This window comes from Anser anser, assembly GCF_964211835.1.
Source record: "Anser anser genome assembly, chromosome: Z".
In the NCBI taxonomy this organism is placed as follows: Eukaryota; Metazoa; Chordata; class Aves; order Anseriformes; family Anatidae; genus Anser; species Anser anser.
The window spans coordinates 79,251,084-79,269,928 of NC_139723.1; the positions used below are offsets into that span (position 1 = coordinate 79,251,084).

The following is an 18,845-nucleotide window of genomic DNA, read 5'->3' on the forward strand; positions in this document are numbered from 1 at the left end:
CGTAGGCAAACTGTCCTGATGTTGGTTGGTATCTTCCATTCTCGTTGAATAGAAGCACCTCCAAAGTTTTATAAGGTCCTTCTTCACAACAAGTGAATGCTAATGGGCATCCGGAGGCTGGGCACAAAGGATTGCTCCTCAGGAAAGGCAATAAATGTCTCTGTTTTCCCACCGGCGATCCAAAGACTGTATATGCTGTAAGATAGCGGTATATTCATGGTCATGCTGCTGGCAACGTCCCTTCCTGTGAATTTTTTATTTTTCAAATAGTCTACAAGGCATTTTAATGATTTTGTTGTGTGCAGAAGGCAGGATCAGGATCAAGTCTTGTTATTCAGGATCCCATGAAGACAAAATGTGAAATGTTGCTTTCTACATACGCGGTAAAGGCGTGTGGCTGCTGAGATGCACGTTCCCCCTTTCCCCGTGACCTCGTTCCCTCTCCCTCGTGTCAGATTCAGCAGTTGCATAGCCACATAGTTTTCCATTTGGTAAGCTTATTCAACTGCCCCGCTATTTTGTTTTTAGAGGGTTTAGTTTGCTCTTGGGTCAGCTCACTTTGCAGCTGCACAATCATTAGTCCGGTGGAAGGGAAGTAGCAATATGTGGTTAAGGAGGAGGGAAGCAGGAGTGCCATTTCTGGAGAGGGTTTGCAGTCGCGTGGTGTTAGATGCAAGGTGAAACTTGAGTTTTAATGGTACAAATGTTTTAGGTTCTCCCTTTGCTACACGTGGAACTAATATACAACCAGTTGGGTGGAATTGTGTAGCTAAAGTAAAACTGTGGCCATGGGGTTTTGTCCCAAACTCTGCTTATCTGTCCTCAGCTTGTGTGTGACTTCAGCAAGGCTGTGTGAGTTCTCTCTGCACAGGGTAATGATTTTCAACCCTGACAAACCTGCCAGTTCAGTTTTTCCTCAGCTGCAATAAAGCTTTCCTTTTGTAAAGTACTAGTTCATTTTTTTTTACCGGCCTCCCCGTAATGCATCTAATTCAATCTGAGTATTTATTGCAGGGGTTGAGGAGGATTCAATACTGTTCTGCAAGCAGCTTCCTTGCGTGAAGTTGAAGACAGTTCCCTTTTACTGGACGTTACTCAGGAAATGTTAGAGAAAACACCAAGAGGGTTTACCTTTTTATTGTTTCTTCACTGACTATTGCATTTTTTTTCTTCTGTGGGGGACAAACCCAGAGAAACAGACATAAAGAGATTTGTAAATACTGTTGGTTCTTCACCACCGAACGTAGTAGCGATGGAATGAACAGTGAGTATGTTGTGCATTGATTTAGCCAGTATTTTTTTGCTATTTCCATAGCCTAAAAATAGGAGAGCAGAGGATGAATGTACAGTGTGATCAGTGAAGGAATAGACTATCTCTTTTTCCTGTAGTTTGTAGAGAGGGTTAGCATAAGAAAAGCTGTTCTTGTGATAAAGGGCAAGAAATGAGGTCCTTCCATCAAAGGTAACAGGAAGCTATTTAATTTTTTCTTCAGGTCCTAGAATACCAGGAAAGGACCTACCTTAAAATACTCCTCAGCAGAAAATCGTATTTCAGAAGTGAGCTTGCTCCTACCCCATTTAGTGGTCTGGTCTTTGGTATGGTCTGGCAAGATTATCTGGTGTGGATAGACCTGGGGGTGGTGCTTAGATGGGAAATAACATGCAATTAAGTCTTTCTGGGTCGTTTCTTACAGCTTCATTACAGCCAATGGTAAGTGCTGATAACTAATGCATCTCGCAAATCCTCGCAAACACGGGATAAATATAGTTATCCCATATAAATAATTAGGGCAGGGAGCAATACTTGATTCTTTCTGTGTGTGGAAGCCCAGCCAGTTGCTATCTTAAATGGCATTCTTCTAGCAGAATGGCAACAGAAGATGAGAGTAGTGACTTGGGAGGTAATCGATACCTGAAACATCGGGCCAAGTCCTCTGAATCTTGTAGGGCACTCTGTGCTTGCTGGCTGTCCAGGGTCACTAGTGAGTGTTGTCCTCTGACAGCAGTGAGGCTGGGTAGGTTCTGATACCTATTTTTTTTAGCAGTCTAAAGATTATGTTGGTTGTACGAAAGATAAAGTCCTGGACAGAAGTCGATCACGTTTTTTTCTGATTTTTAGTCTGTTTGTCTTGTTTTTCTTTTTTGATCTATGAAAATTTGGGGAAATGTAAATTCCTCCTTCAAAAGTTTCTATATGAATAAGGGCACTTGTTGCTTCTGAAGTTTGAATATTTATAAAGGAATGACGAAGACAAGTCCACTTGATGTTTATTGGATGCAGCTGGCAGGTTTTTATTAAAGCTTGGATAGTCACCAGCACATACTAAAATGTAGAACAGCAACTGTTAGGCAGAGACACTGGGATAATAGCAAAGATTAATATTATGAGATTAGCTTTTTTTTAAAATATTAATGATATTACTTAACTCCATGACTGAAACCTGCTCTGCTGGTGAAAAACATGCCCTGTTCAGTGCCCCTACCACATCAGTCTTTTTGGGGCGGCCCCAGGTACGTGAGCAGCCTTTGCAGATCTACAGTCTTTGGAAGATTGAGCACTGCTCTCTTCCAGAAAAGTGCTGTCTGTTCTTTCACTTGCAGCACCTATTGTTATATTTCTGTCTTCCTTTCCATAACACTTGCTTAGGAACACTAAGCCTTGAGATGAGTTTTCTTTTTTGATCTGTTGAGGAGTGATCGATTTCTGTAGATCAGGGGTATGCTCTTAGCTAATTACGAATTTACTGAGTCTGATGTAGAATAGTAATTTCAAGCAACAACTCGGTGGCTTTTAAAGAAGGTGAGTACCGGTATGCAACTGCCTGTTCTCTAAGCTTTGTGAACATGAGAACTGGAAGTGTATCTGTTAGGCTTTTGTTTGTACTTGGGCTGACAGCCGGCCACTCCCAGCAGTCCTCAAGTCCTCGTCTTGTGGTAAAACGTGAGAGAGCACCACAGGAGACAAAAATTGTACTCTGCCAGTGATGGAGGTCTATTCCTGGCCATCATTATTCTTCCTATTTACTGCAGAAGAAGGTAAAATGAGACAGGAATCCTCTCAGGGTCCACGAGCTCAGGTTTGGTATTGTTGGCTTGGGGCAGTACAGACCCTGAGTAATCAGCACTCTTCCTGAACATCTGACTCTAGTAAACTCCTTTCCCCTTTCAAGCCATAATGAAAGTAGTGAAGTTCTTCAGACAACAGCACTTGAGGGAAATGCACTGAATCAACGCTTAGCAGCCAGTTTTACCTCCACGCTTTTTCCTTGTGGTCGTGTCACACTACTGCTGTGCCAATAAAATCTGGCCTCATTGTACGCGTATGGTAGTCATGCCATCATAAAGCAGTGTCCTGCAGCCTTTTTCCAGCCCTGTCGTTGCACGAAATTCTTGACTGAGTAGCTTTGTGATTAGAGCATAAAAAAGCAATCACGCTTCTAAGGTGTTCACACAGATTTCTGTAGTGTTCTTTGTCACAGCTCCGTGTCCAGAGTCAAGAAAATAACTTTTTCGAGACTGTCTCAGGAAAAGAATTGAAACTGCAAATGTTTTGTTCAGCTGATGGAAGTGAGTATTTAACTTCAGAAGGGTTCTTGAAAGTCAGTGGTATTGCAGTGCTGGGCCTGTCCCTGGAAGTTCAGCAGCAGATTTACTGCATCTTGCAGGGCCTGCCACGCTGTCAAGGCGATTGGTATTCTGTGCATCTCCAGTTTTTCTGACTTTCTGGAGTGTAGATTTCTTGCCCAGGGAAACTTGAACAAAAGATCAGAGAAAGCATTATGGTAGCTTCATGAACCTGCCCTTTGCACTGATAATGTGGCTGGTTACTCATTGATTCCTTCTTCCTCATCCTTCTACTCATTGATTGCCTTCTTCCTTTCTTTCAAAAACCCAAAGCCAAAATGCAACTTGTTGAATGTGACTTTGGTGTGGAGATGTGTGGGGCTAGGATTTGGTTGTCCTAGAAAAGTTGGGTGTTTTTACCGATATTTCCCCTTTTAGGTGCTAGAATAGCTGTTGTCATTCCATCGCCGGTCTGGTGGTGGCTTATTATGCAATAACTTATCTGCTGATATATCTGTAGAGGCTTGCTGCACAGACAGCAACCTTGATATTTGGGATGATTTTCCTTTGAAAAGATTTTCTTTTTGTTTTTAGGTCTGGTTGTTTGCTTTAGGAGGAAGTGCTGAGATTTGAATTTTGTAGTGCTTGAGAAGCTAAACATAGCTGTGAACAACTTCGTTACTTTTGTTTTGGTAACTTATTTTTTGTTTGGTTTTGTTTATGTAAAGACAGTCTTCCTCTGGAGGTACCGGATCGTAAACCTTTTTCCACTGATATAAACAAGCAATTTTTTTAACTGTCAAGAAAGCAAGTGTGGTTACTTTCTTTACATGACAGTTTTGGGAAGTCAGGTCTCTAAGGCTTTCTTCTCCTTTTGTGCTCGGGGGGTCTGTTTTGTTTAATGTGCTTCTATTTCTTCAAAATACAGCTCTTTGGGCTGCTTACTGGAGTTGCGCTGTGTTTACAAGGTCAAGCATTGACTGCTGATGAGGGACTTCTGAACTGAGCCAGACCTTGACATGGAAGCAGAAACATCTGCTGCTCTGAACATTTTCCTGATCTTTATTAAGCAGATGTTTAATTAAGAATTGTCTTTGTCTCAAATCTTCTTTCCTCGTTTGATCAGCTGTTAAAATGAAGTTCCTTGGTTTGTAATACCCTACTCATTGCTATGACAACTGCTGTGCAAGCGAGGAGCCCCGTCTTGTTAACTAATAATACCCCACTCGGTGCGCGAAACTCCAGTCACCGGCGGTATGACGTTGCCCTGCTGCTGGTGGGATCGGGCCCCGCGGCTGCCGGGGGGCATCTCAAAGCTTTGCTGCTCCTGCCCTCTTTGCATCGAGCTGTCGGTTCTGCTTTTAAGGGTGGTTTGCGTCTGAAGTGGATGCTTTCTGTCTGAAATGGGTTATAGCGTGTCCTCGGTGGCTGGATGGGATCTTCAGACCTGGTGCTGCTGCCAGGTTAGGATCTGCTTTAAAGATCCCATTATACTCTTAGACCATCTGTCCCTGTTCCCCTTGGCAGGCTGATCATGCTGCACACCTTCAGGAGTGTTTCAAACATTTCTGTGCCTTCCTTTTTCCTTCAAGTATTCTTTCCTCCGGAAAAACAAACATGGCTCAAACAGCTGTGGCGCAGCGTGTGTTACGGAGGAGACAAAAAAAACCACTTCTGTTCTGCATCCACGTGTTGCCTGGCTGTTGAAGTGTGTGCTGCAGATGAACGTATGCTTTACAAACAAATAAAAACCTTTTTTTTTTTAGTGTGCATGTGCCTCAGTGACGTCCAGAACGTGGATCTCAGTATTTTGAGGAGCTCTGCTTAGTGGAAGTAGAGAATTTGGAGTTTGAAGTATGTTAGAAGTTCTAGGTACCAAAATCTATATAAACATGACTTTAGTTCAGAAACGATGAGCAAATTTAGACCCAGTGGAGTTACAACTCCTCAGCAAAACTTAGCGTGCTGATTGTACATAATCGTATTTGGAAATGCTAGCTTGGCTTTTGGAGAGGTTAGTGCTCGCTGTCATATTCTCTCTTCAGGGATTTATCTCATTCTCATTTTTACTAGGTTCAAATTGTAATGAGCAGACTGATTTTAAAAACAAACCAAAACCGATCCTCAAAGAAAACCAAAGGTCATTTTTAGCGTTCATAAAATTAAGTCAGCCTTAAGGCATTGGAAGTCCAGTCAGCATCGCTTATTGAGCAGATCTGAACGCAAAAAAGCGATAGTTGCTGCTGACTCAGAGGACAGTCTGTAACATGTTTAAAATATCAGTGGACGGCCATGACCAGAGAGCCTGAGACAAGGAATGTCTCCACAGCGACTTAATATTTTGCTTTCTGTGGAACGCTTTGTCAGGAGCTTGAGTTACCCCTCTTTGACCGTGTCTGGCTGTCAAGATGCGGTGCTCCCAAGGTTTGTTTGGGCCTTTCGCAGACACCCAAGTTAGACCACCTGAAGGGACTGCGAAACAGCTTGGCTTTGGTGAATGTATTCATGAAGCTGGAGAAACACTGTGTTCCCGTTCAGATCATGCTACGGTCGGTTCCTGGTAAAGTCAGGCCTTTTCTTCTTAAATATGTAAGAGTTCATGGAAATAGACTTTCTCCTCAGGCTCTATTGAATGCTTTAACTATCACATAAAAAAAAAAAAATCAGTATCGGGTTCAATTTTGGCCAACAAAAATGTATTTCTAAACTGAAGATCACAATGGGGTTAATTGTCTTTTGGATATCTAGGTGAGGCTCCTGAGCACTGTGGATCAGTGTTTGAATGAACAGTGACAGCTTGTTGCAACTATTTTTTGGATACGTACCACTTTTGAAGGCTTGTGACCAGTTTGGTACTGAACGCATCCTCATCCATGCAGTCACGGTGGTTTGCTCAGTTTTCATCTGAGCATTATCGTGCCCTGAGCTTGGCGATACCGAAGTTGTGCCAGAGCAATTTGCCCTGCCAGGTTGTGTGCTGGAGGGACAGAAAAAGGACTTTGCAGCTTTGTGCGTCTTCTGCCTGGGTGGCACCACTTGCAGGTTGTCTTTGGTTCCGTAAATCTGTAGTTTTACTTCCCAGTGTCACGGGGACAGAAACTGGGTGGTTGACCATGACTGTTCTGAGACCGGTGTTCAGTTATCAGAGCTGCGAAAAGCCATATATTCATCAGGTAGTTTTGTGTTAGGTGCCGTACAAACATGGAAGAATAAGAAATTTCTTTTTTCCAAGTGTTTTTAGTGATGGAGGATGAACTGAAATGAAAGCTGACTGCCACAGACAAGTTAGCACTGGTGTGTGTGTGTGTAGGGGGGCTGGGTTTTCTTTTTGAACACGTACAACAGAGGTATGTTTAAAGCAGGGTAATAGGTAGTTTGGTAAATGGTTTCTGTTAGTATGAGGGAGAACAGAAAACAAACGCTGTCTACAGAGTCTGGATTTAAAGGCAAGGATCAGCATTTCTCTTACAAATAAGGGATGAGGAGTCGAGTGGGTGTTGGCAGTGACCTCCTTATATGTGTAGGAAAGATTTAATGATAGGGAAGAGAGGAACAGTCTGGTTTGTGAATATGATGTTTGCATTAGTGTTCTGAGTGGGTACAAGTGTGGTGAAATTCCAGGCATCAAAACAGGACAGGAGAGATCATAGAAATTGAAGGAGTCCTACAGCTGGAGCTGTAATCCCAGCAGAGCAGCAGAGAGAAGAGTCTACGTTAAAGACCTGGAAAAATCTGGGAGATGTAGTCTGCAAGTACAGATCTAGACAGACCACTGTCAGCTGATAAGAATGCTTTATATCCACTCTGTTCCTTCCTCTTACTTTAAAGACTGTGTGAGAAATCCAATAATGGTATTTTTAAGCTGCTTTCTCAGGAATCTTGCCTTTACCAGAATTCCTGGTTAAAAAAAAAAGCAAGTAAAGCTGAAGCTACAGCAGTTGTATGTTATCTGTTGACTCAGAGCCATGCCTTAACTCATGCTCTTTTTTCTCTTTCAGATTTTCTATTTTGTACATACATTGTTTTGTATATACTGTATATGATGACTTCGGTGGGCAGTGAACGTACCCGGGGCACTCGGGACAAAACGCAGATTTCAACCACACAGCCAATACAACAACAGAAACAAGTAGTACAGGTACGTGCCGCTGTATAATCATCTTCGAATTCAAAGTAAGCATGTAATGATATGCACCTCTTCCACAAGTCAGTAAAAACTAAGAAAAGATAGAAGAATTAGAGATGTACTTTGGAAGAGTATGTTTGACATCCCACTTTAATTGCTTAGTAATCTTCCACAGCCTTAAATTGTTCCTGTATTCGTGTCAAAATGAATATTGTATTTTTCAGCGATATTTCCCATCAGTGAGGAATTCTGTGCCTATGCTTGTGTCAGGATTTTTGTTCTGTGACCTTGGTGTCCTCAGATTTTCTCCTCTGTATGCTAGTCTCATGATGCTAGAAGATTTCTGGTTGATACAGGCGTTTTGGGTGGGTGGGAATAGCTTTATTAGATACATACTGTGTTCCACAGCATGATTCAGCGTATCTGCAAGTCACAGAATCTTACAGTTTTTGTGCAGCATCTTCACAGAAAGCGAAGTGAAGATCATCAGTGGACTAAAAGTATTTTCGAGTATCTGAGATTAGCTCATTGTCTTGATTTTCAGCAGCAGAGTAGTTAAGTTGTGTACTTCTCTAGGTTACAGAGAGTGCAAAATGTTTCTGCTTCTGGCAACTCATTATTCTCTTGTCAGGTACTTCTCCAAAATTGGACTCAGTTCAAGAATTGTCTCAGTTCTCTGCTGGCAGAGAATGCATCAGTCTAGAGGTGCTCCCCTGGGAAATGGTGTCTTTTATTGTTTTCCAGACTGATCTTTAACGTGGAGAGGCTTCCTTCCTGTTTTCTACAGTATTAATTATGTGAGCTCAAGCCATCATCTCCATGCATTGCAGTGTTTTGCTTACTGGTGATTCATACTAATGTGTGGATTTAGAAAGTGATTTTCAATAGGTGAAGATGAGTTTGTTTTTGTTTTCAGTAATAAGGCTGCAGGAAGGTAGTGAGCAGGTTGACCTCTTAACCAAACTAAAGCACAAAAAAAGAAATGTGTAGGCAGGGACACGCATCCTGGGAAGATGATAGGGATATCATCAGGGAGGGGAACGAAGTTCCACCCTCTGTAGCAGAAGACCAGGGTTTTGGACGTCTGAGGAACCCGAAGGTGAACAAATCTATGGGACCCGATGAGCAACGGCACAAGTTGGAACAGTGAAAATTCCAGCTGTTAAACGAAAAAAGGTTACTGTGAAGGTGGTCAAATAGTGGAATGAGGATTAGAGAGGTGGCGGGATCTCTGCCTGGCCCCAGGCAACTCCTCTGATGGGACCTGCCCTCAGTGGGAGGTTGCGTTGAGGATTACTGGAGAACCTTTCCAACCTGTGATTGAGTGGTTTTGAACAGTCGGTCTTATTGAGCATTTTCTGCATTTTGTCCTTTTGTTATTTCTACTTCTTGCATAATGAATACTGATTTGGTCAATTCAGTGGAAAAGATGGCTATTTACAGCATTTATTTTTTACAGCACCATACGTTTTATTCTTTAGAAATCAGACGGGTCTTCCTGCTTAGTTAAGCTTTAGAGATCGACAGAAATATGTAATATTGTTTAATCACCACTGATTTCAGAAGCTAGAAGAATGTTGCTTTCCCAAATGGAATCACAGAATCATCTAGGTTGGAAGAGACCTCCAAGATCACCGAGTCCAACCTCTGACCTAACACTAACAAGTCCTCCACTAAACCATATCACTAAGTTCAACATCTAAACGTCTCTTAAAGAGACGTTCTCTTAAAGAGAAATGGAGATTTCAGTGTTGTATCCCATTGATCATAATTTCAGTTATTTAAGAAATTACACTGCAGATATTTTGCATTGCATCTGGATAGTAAATACAGCATTTATTATCAGATCTGGGCCTATTACTGTCACTTAATTTTGTGTTTTGTGTGTTCCTGTTTTCTGGGAGTTCTAGGTTGTTAATTGAAAATAACCTTCCCTAACACTGCAAAGATCATGTATCTTATAAGGTTGAGTAAAGTTTTATACTATTTTGTAGGTTAATAAAATCTTATAAAGATAGTGCCTTAAAAAACAAAGAACAGCTGGTTGCTGGGGTGGGACAACTTCTTGTGACAATGATTTGGTGTTTGTGCAATAGAAACATCTTTGTTTTTGTTTTTTTCTTCAGTTCTGTATGGGTGTAGTCCACTGGCATAAATATTAGCAAGTTTCCAAGCTTTCTCTGCTTACACAGGAAAATTGAAGATAGTGTCAGACACTTCATATAGTTATAAAATCAGTGTATTTCTGTATAATGTGGACTTAAAAAAAAAAAGTCATTAATAAGCGAATCTTAATGGCTTCCTGTTTCTGGTCAAATATGCGGTCATGTCTGTTCAGAAATTACATTGTCTGAATTTTTCTCCTCTGGATATCTGTAAAGGAAATGTCTTGAGTTTAAAAATTACAGTGGGCCTGAGGAGACCGAGCAAAAGGATGCAGTAAGGCGTGAGTCCTGAACGTGGTGGACATTTCCTCTTTGTTCTCTGAGCTCGTAGCAAGACACCAAGCGAGGGTTTCTTTGCGCAGGGCTGGGAGGCTGCCGTGGCGGTGCAGTGCTCTGGGTAGCACAGGGCGTGGAGCTGGGAACTCCAGGGTAGTCTCTGATCTGTGTTACCAGCTGACGTAGGGAGCTGTCAGCATGGTACTTGGGAAATGTGAAATAGCGTGGCGTGCTTAACTCCGTTACGAACACTAATTGTCTTGGAACATTGCCTCTCAGCGTGGCAAATGTCACTTCCCTCAAGGAACTGGGACAGCTGCAGTAACTTCTCAGCAAATAAGCAGCTGATGGTGTACGATGGAGTAATTTTTAGACTCTACTCAGTGTTTGCACTTGGCGACCTTCTCCAGAGCTTGTATTCGTGGTAAACTGCAACAGCAAAGCAGTGTGGGGCTGAGTCAAACTCTTGAGGCTTTGAACACGTTGGTATTCTCTGAAGTGATACTCTGAAAGGTGAGGTTCAGCCAGCTGCCTGGGATGAATCCCTTTATTCAAGAAATTTCAATGGATGAAGTGGTCCCTTTCGTAATGAAGTATTTTGCAGCACATGAACGCGTGTTTTGGGTCTTAGCCCTTCAATATCAGCCTTCTCCAGCAAGAGACAGACATCTTTTCTATTTGAGCAGAAATCAAATCAGGTTCAGGATCATGTAACATACAGTTATCTTTGGCATTTTCATGGGAGTCCAGTTCAAGTGAACTGCAAATGCCGTGCTATGAAGAGTAGCTGTATCTGCTGAGACATTAGAGGGTATTGAGTTGCTTTCTTTGTGGAGCAACCATAATATATTAGGATTTATGATGTTTTACTGCATCCATCCGTTTTAGTCTGACAACTTCTGGAGAAGTTGCGAGCGTGGCTTTGTGGTCCAGAAATGTTATAGAGGCACAAAATGTATCATAAATAGCAAGATCCTCTACTAATTTTCAGAGACGAGTATTAGTGCAGCTGTTCACAGGCAGAGTCTTGAGGTGCAACCCTGTCTTCTTTTAAGTGCTCATAAATCTACAGTCACATTCTTGGGAGAGTTATGGAAGGTGATGCGAGTGGGCATCATCAGATACGAGGTTAATTTAGAAAAATACCATTACCATTTTTTATCATAAAACTTTAACTCTGGAGTGATAGTTACTAAATAAAAGTAGGAGTGATAATATCAAAATATAGACTTCCATAGTAAATTTCATTTTATTACGTAGTTATCTATGTAATGGCCTGTAACTGTGGTTCAAGCATCAAAGCCAAGTGTTGAAATTGCTTCTGTTCCAGTAAACTTCTTTTTAATGTAAAATGAATGTACAAGAGGAAGTGTTAATCCTTTCCCTGTAGCACCTCAGTGCTTGTTGTGATGGTTCTCTTTGAGAAACTGGAGAGAAGATAGTGACACCAGGAGATACTTGTAAAAAGGATATTGTTACTTTTTGTGAACTTTATTGGATGTTTGCATTTTTTTCAGGCAACAGCAGAACAGATTCGCCTCGCTCAGATGATCTACGATAAGAACGACGCAGATTTTGAAGATAAAGTGAAACAAGTATGTTTCTAATGGTACAGGCTTCCCATGTCCTGCACTAAGGTGCCTCTAGGCTGGCTTACATTTTGTAGTTAGAGTGACTGTTTCTGATTTTAAATGAAATCTCTTTTGGAGTTACATTAGTTTAACTAGGAAAAGGTGCTCTTATTGCACTGTAAAATTCTGTTTATAAGACATTGTGTGGTAATTCAGCTCTGGCTGTGTAGTTAAACTAGTGTATTGTCCTTTGTAGACGAGCCGTTCAGCCAAAAATCATCTGTGCTGATGTCTCTTGCAGACTCTGTATCTCTGTTGTGGTCCTAATGCTTAATGATCTTTAGAATAAAGAGTGCATTCAGCTTGCCTGCATGTACATGCACAGGGGAAAAATTTGTCACCTGTGTAAACTGAGTTTACTAAAACATTGGCTGTTTTTCAGGAAAAGTAAAAATCTAACCATAGCTTAAAGGTGAATTGGTGTGTGTTGTGTAGTTGTTTTTTTTAATCTGACCTCCCAGATCTGTATATGAAAATGGTAGAATTACACTGTGAAAACAAAATCTTGCACCATTTCCTCTACCATGCTGAACTTTGGATATATATATTCAGGCTTCCATTATGCTGTTAGGTCATTATGCTGAGGTCATTAATTCAAGCAGTACTGAGGATTCAGCTACCTGGTCTGCTCAGGGTATTGGTGTTTTTGTCTTGGTGAGCGTGTCACAACTCATGTAGAACGTAGGAATGCACTCGGAAAGAAGAGTTACTGTGAATGCATTGATCCAGCAGAGGGGCAGATTTCTCTATTTCCTTCCCTTTGTAAAACCTCTCAATCACTGTTAACTGCTGTTTGTTCTTGTTTATAAACTTCTGTTGCTGCACTAGAAGTGAAGTCCTATATGCCCTGAAGCAAAGGGACCTAAATTGATGGTGCCTGTAGCTCTGCTGATTGGAAGAATGATGAGTTAAATTCTGCTTAGGAAATGTACAATATTTCACATGTACATATGTATTTCTAGCTAGTGTTTTTTTCTGTGTGGAGATACTGTATGCCCACTGACAGGCTGGTTATATCCATTCCCCCCTCCTCAGGCTGTGTGCTGCAGGCCCACAAAGCATAGCTCAGAACCAGCTCTCCTGAAGCAGTCATCACATAGCCTGTTTGTGTGGTCTTATGTTACAACGGATTGAAGGAGCCGAGCTGACTGGAGAAGTTAACCTTTTTCTCAGTCTGGATGTTTTTCCAGGTGGATCTGTTCACCACCAGAGTTTATTTCATGGCTGTGCTCACACAGTGAGATAAAGGGGGGAGATAATGGAGCTGTCCTGGTTTGTGGTGTCTTTACCCTCGTACAGGTATCACTAGGGTGACGGCATTTGCTTGCAACCATGAACTTAAAGGAAAAAAGTGCAAGAGGGTGTTTTCTTGATTACTATATATTGATTACTATTTAAACTTGTGTTTCATCCTGCCTCTTACCTGAACCCTAAGCAGATCTATGAAATGTAGATACCTTTATTTAGGATTTTAGATTGCTCTGACACAGTAGCTGCATACTTTCTTCAAATCTGTGATGGTATTAACTCTTATGATGATACTTTGGATATTTTAACATGTGACTTTTACTGCCAGCTTATGGAAGTGACGGGGAAAAACCAGGATGAGTGCATAGTGGCGTTACATGACTGTAATGGGGATGTGAACAGAGCTATCAACATACTGCTGGAAGGAAGTTCAGACACGGTAAGGTTTTACTTCTCTATTAATCTGCTCTTATTTCTTGTTGTGGCTATCCACTCTGAGACAATGATTGGGAAAGTCATATTTAAGAAGCTTTTGATTTCCATGTCTCCACTGAAATTCATCTGGAGGAAATGGGCACCAGGGAAGCTTCTCTGTCTTGTGCATAAAGGCTGAAACTTGAAAATGTAGGTGTTCTGCTGGTCTCCTCTAGAGTCCTCCAGCTTTTATAGATGTGCTGCTATTTTCTCTGCAGCAGAGCTCAGTGGGGCACTGTCCTGTGTTCTGCTGACCTGTTTGTAGTTAGTCTGTAGCACCTCCACAATCATGAGACCTGAGGTGATACTGTGTTTGCCACAAAGGGAAATCTTTGTAAACCTAAAAAGGGAGGCAGATACTTGACATCATGTAACTTTTGTAGGTACCCGTTGCAAGTATTGAGGGTGGAGGAGGTTTCCACATCTGAAAGATGCATCAAAAACTAATAGGGGCACAAGAGAATACAGAAAGTAGTTGCTTTTGTCGTTGTGTTGCTCATTAGCCTTACTTTATGGAGAAAGTGAAAGAGGAAACTGAACTGTGTATATAGGAACAATGTTAGGGTTGCATAACGTGTTCTTTATCCCAAGAGCTTTCAGGAAATTGTGGTTGAAGTTCTTGCTGGAGGGACTTCTAACAGCTTATCTGAGACAGTCAACTAGATTCTCTTTCTCTTATAAATTGAGAAAAATGCCTGGACTTCCTTACTTTACTGTCAAATGTTCAGTACTTCCTGTGATTTATCAGGATGTGTTCTATTGCTTAGTGTTAATGAGGAAACAAACCCCCCTACACCCCAAATCTAGGCCATGTACCATTCTAACCAAGGGGACTTTCTTTTTATCCCCTTTTTATTTGTAAGAGTTGTCATCTAAAGCACAGAAGTGTGTAATGCCGAGTGGGTGGGTAAGTTGGTAGGAGAAGAGAGAATCTCACCTGGATTAAATCTATCTTGGTAATGTGCTATCCATTTTTGTGTTCTCTGGTATTTATCTTCTAGTTGAAAATAGTTCTCTGAAGAGAATGTTAAATGCTTTCTTCAGCAGACTGTTATAAGTGATCATGACATGGAAGAAACTCTCTGAACTCATCCATCAGTAAGAGGCAAAAACATATCCATGTTCTGTGTTGGCACGTCCCTCTGAACCCATTGTTCTCAGTATAGAAAATGCAACTCAAATATAGAGAACTTGAAGGGCTCAATGAGGAAGGAGGAAAATCTTAGAAAGGTCTACATCAGTGTGTGTGAAGGCACATATTCCTTATGGAAGTATGGACCTCCAACTTGAAGGGTTTGTTGTGAGGCCATTATACTTCAAAACAGCTTTACAATGGATTTGGTATAAAGTTGGAAGCAGAGGTAATACTTGTTCTGAATGCAGATTCTTGATTCTCTTTCTAGCTTCACTTGGCTTTGATGCACTACGTGTTTTTTTGCCTCATTTGGAAGAATATGTATCTATCCAATTTGAGGAATTAGAAGAGCAGGGAGTGATGGCTATGGAGTCTATTTATAATTTCTTTGATACTCTGCCAGCTTTTTTTTTAATGCTGTGATCCTTAAGGCTTTGTACTCCCTTTATGAAGACTTTTCAGTTGCAACCGTTGTGACAGTCTGGCTTTGGAGGAGAGTAGAGAAGGGTATGCTTCTTTGCCCAAGACTTGTGTTCATTTAGCTTCCTATAGGAGTAAGAGCCATTTTATGCCCAACCATGTTTTAGCTTCTAAAACTTTTGAAGGTCGATTAAAGGGGGAACCCTTCAGATCCCTTTTCCCCCTACATCCCAAGGTCAGGGCAGCAAAAAGCTTCTGTTAAATATTTTTCAAGGGTTAGGTCCACAACTGTAATTTGGGTTGCCTCAGGCATCCTCAGCTGAAATTGTAGTTTACAAAGGTTTTGATGGTCTATGATGCATACCCATGTCCAGAGACAGTGTTATTCCCAACTTCTGAAAGAAGTTTAAGAAAGTTTTCTTCCAAATGGTACTGATTTTTCTCCTTATATAAATAGTAATAAATAACTTCACAAATCCTGAAATCCTTGTAAATGTCTGAAATTCTTACTTGTGGTAAAGCATGGATATGATGCTTTCATAGTTCTCTTTACTGATATTTAGATCGTATAAAGCCTTACTACAGTCTCTTTTATTTTAGATTTGTGGGATCATCTGTTTTTGGAGATTTCTTAAAACAATTGAAGATCACTTGGCACCACACCCATTAGCAAAACAGTGCATTCTGAACCATCTAGATTAGGTTTTTAACCTGTCAGTGCAGTTATTTATCGTCCTTTAAAGTATCTCTGAAACTCTTGGAGGGTCTTAGTGTGCAATGCAGTTACACAGGCTGTGGCAAGTGAAGCCGTGTGATAGTTACTGGAGGAGACCAAGTTTTCTCCCATACAAATAACATGACATTGCTCAGACAAGTAGTTTGGTACTTCTAATCAGCACCATCTGTACTTTACCCAAGTTGTCTTATGGCAGTGTAGTCTTCAATGTGAGAGATGAAATTGAAAACTGACTTGAGCTTCTTTCTCACCTATACCACTACAAAAGATGAATAACCGTTCTCTTTTAGTACTTAATGTTTTTACTTAATGTCTTGTTTGAGAGATTGAGTTTATACTTGCAAACTGCTTTGCTACCTGCTTGTTCAGTAATGTTAGTTTTTTTTAATTCTAGGCAGATTGGATTAGCTGGTCACTGCCTACCTTGAGAGGGTTTCAGTGAAGAGATCACAGGACCCAAATTACTGATAGCCAACCTTTTATGATGCCTGTTGCGAAGCCATGGGCTTTATCTAGTGCTTCACAGTTGACGGCACCTTATCTGCATATGCAGTTTTCCTGCTTGAATACCTTATCCAGACTATAAGCTCCTAGAGGTGGAGACATTTAAAAGCATCTGCCATCTTAATGGTTTACAAATAATACCTTTCTTCTTTACTTTGCAACTATGGCTCAATAGACTAACCATGCAATTGCATAATGAGTTGCTGTGCTATTCTTAGCAAGTACTTTAGTCATTTTGTTTTCAACTCCTACAGATGTTCATATGGAGCTGATATTATTTCTGAATTTATTTTGGGGTTGGATTTTTATATTAAAGCTGAGATCTGTTTGTACCTTGGTACTCTGTCTTGTTTAGACATATTTCTTGAATTGTGCTCAACGTGATGAGCTGTAGCTGTTAGTGGATGTTTTGTCTTATGGCCCCAGTTTTCTCAAGTTCTTTGTCTGCCGTTCTGTCTCTTGGTGCTTGAGCTCTAGTAGGTCTGGATAATTTTTTTCTGTAGACCATGTACTTCTTCACATCAGTCTCTTGTTCAATAATGCTTGGAAGATATTTTTTCATTTCCTTGTGAGAAAAGATAGCTCTGTGCTTGCTCCCTTGCTAGATTTATGGAGGTAGTAAAAAGGGAAAACGTTGCTCTGTTTTTTTCTATGTTGTGGTCTTATTTAGGCTTCTTTGGACTGGTTAAAATTGCTATATAAAATTGCTATAATTAATATATAGCTGGAAGTATTTGAGATTATTACATTTCATAAGAAAACTAAGCTTCTATAATTTGTTTCTTTCCCATCTCTTCCCAAAAAATAGACTTTGGTTTTCCCCTTGTGTCAGTGTAGTTTCTGATAGGTATTACTGGTGTGATATTATACAAATACCTGTTTTTTCCCCGTGACCTGGAGGGGTGAGAGGCAGAAGTATACAGAGAAGCTTCTTCCTTTTTCATTTTTGTTTCTAATTCTATTCTATCCAAATAGACTTCTTGGGAGACTGTAGGGGGAAAGAAGAAAAGCGTTGGAAAAGAAAGTTCAGAAAACAAAGAGAACAGAGAAAAACGAGGGGACAGAGAAGTGAGTCGTGGACGGGGAAGTTCCAACAGACGGGGAAGAGGAGGCAGCCGTGGCCGAGAGTGTACGTACAGGGGGTTCATTTTTAAAAGCTTCAGGCATTTTTCTTGCAGGTGAAGCTGGTTGAGAGCAAATGCTTAATGGAATAAAAACGTCGAGAGTTATAGCTCGGTGCCTAAGTGGTTATAACTTGTTTACATGACAGGTATGCTTGATCTAGATGACTTAGTTTTGGGATGGTCTGTGCTTGTATTTTTCAGAGAACTGAATTTAAGTTTGTCCTTTCTTGATTGATTAATCTTGTACTTAGTGTTCTTTTATTTAAGTTTTATAATTGAGTCTTTGTAACACTGCTTGAGAGCAAGTATTTCACTGCACAGCTGATACACTTTTTTTGTTTCTTTTAATTAAAAAAATATCCAGCTTTGACTCCATCTCCTTTTATGAGTGGGAGAACCTGAAGATGTTCTCATCTTCTCATAAGGGGAATGAAAAGACTGGGATCATTATTAATCTCTAGCATATATTACTGACATAAGCCAGCCACAGGTGAGTTACTACAACAGAGAAAGTGCTTTGTGAACTGAAACATTAAAAAAAAAAAAGCTACAGTTTATATAGGTGCAATACGACCTTGTGTAAAGAAAGACTAATATTTTCCAAATCAGGTAGTATCACATTAAATTACCATTGGATACACATAGCCTTTTTCTTCTAAGTTTTATCAGCAATGTCTAAGCTGCATGTATTGCCTATAAGAGCCACCAACAGCACTGATAAATGAGCAGAGAATGGAGAGAGATGAAATAAACACAATCCTTTTCCCATAGAAGTGGGAAAAATATTTACAGTATTAGCCAACTTTTTAAATTGTTGTAATATATTAAAATATTTTGCCATTGAAGGCATTGTGAAGCTCTGTTAGAATAGAGTAACATCAAAACTGAAAGTCAGAGGCAAGATTTTTGCCAGAACCAGATGTTGCTTTTTTCTTTCCTAAACTGAAACTGAGGATTTTCAGATGGTTACTAGATCTTGATGTTTCCTTCCCACCTTTTTATGCATGCATTAATGGTATTGTTGCTGCTATTAGGACAAACTGTGCAGTACAAAATACTCAGCAGTGTTTTAAGTGGACAGTCATCTTTTTTCTTCAGGGAGCCAGCCATCTTTCAGAATACCTACTCAGCAGTTTCCAACGAAGTAGAAGTTGCAGTGTTTTTCAAACACCTAGCCTTCTGTCATCATCCTCCTCTGACTTAAATACAGAGGAGAGTTAGTTTCTCCTGGCTGCGTAGGGATGTGACACTGGCAGACAGGAGATCCGCTGTTCTTAGTTATTCCTTATTCTTTCAGTGTTGCCAACTAACGCGTCAAGAAAGTGAAGTTTGAGGCAATTCATTTCTCACCAATTTACACTATTATATAATTAATATAATAGTGTAGGCTGCAAAACACTGCGCTTCAAAAAGTGTCTGATATGTTCCTCTCTTAATTGATA

General features: G+C 40.6%; 1 protein-coding gene across 9 annotated transcripts in view; it reads left to right on the forward strand.

The window, feature by feature from the left end:
- Window positions 1–18,845, forward strand: part of UBAP2 (ubiquitin associated protein 2) — a 123,299-nt gene that overhangs the window by 13,407 nt on the left and 91,047 nt on the right. For all 9 annotated transcript variants that reach the window (XM_083818346.1, XM_083818347.1, XM_083818343.1 and 6 more), the window contains 4 exons: window positions 7,563–7,702; window positions 11,649–11,726; window positions 13,339–13,449; window positions 17,255–17,408. In XM_083818346.1, coding sequence (XP_083674472.1) covers window positions 7,604–7,702; window positions 11,649–11,726; window positions 13,339–13,449; window positions 17,255–17,408 — 442 coding nt within the window. In that variant the 5' untranslated portion in view covers window positions 7,563–7,603. Of the gene's footprint in view, window positions 1–7,562; window positions 7,703–11,648; window positions 11,727–13,338; window positions 13,450–17,254; window positions 17,409–18,845 lie in introns of those variants that run through there.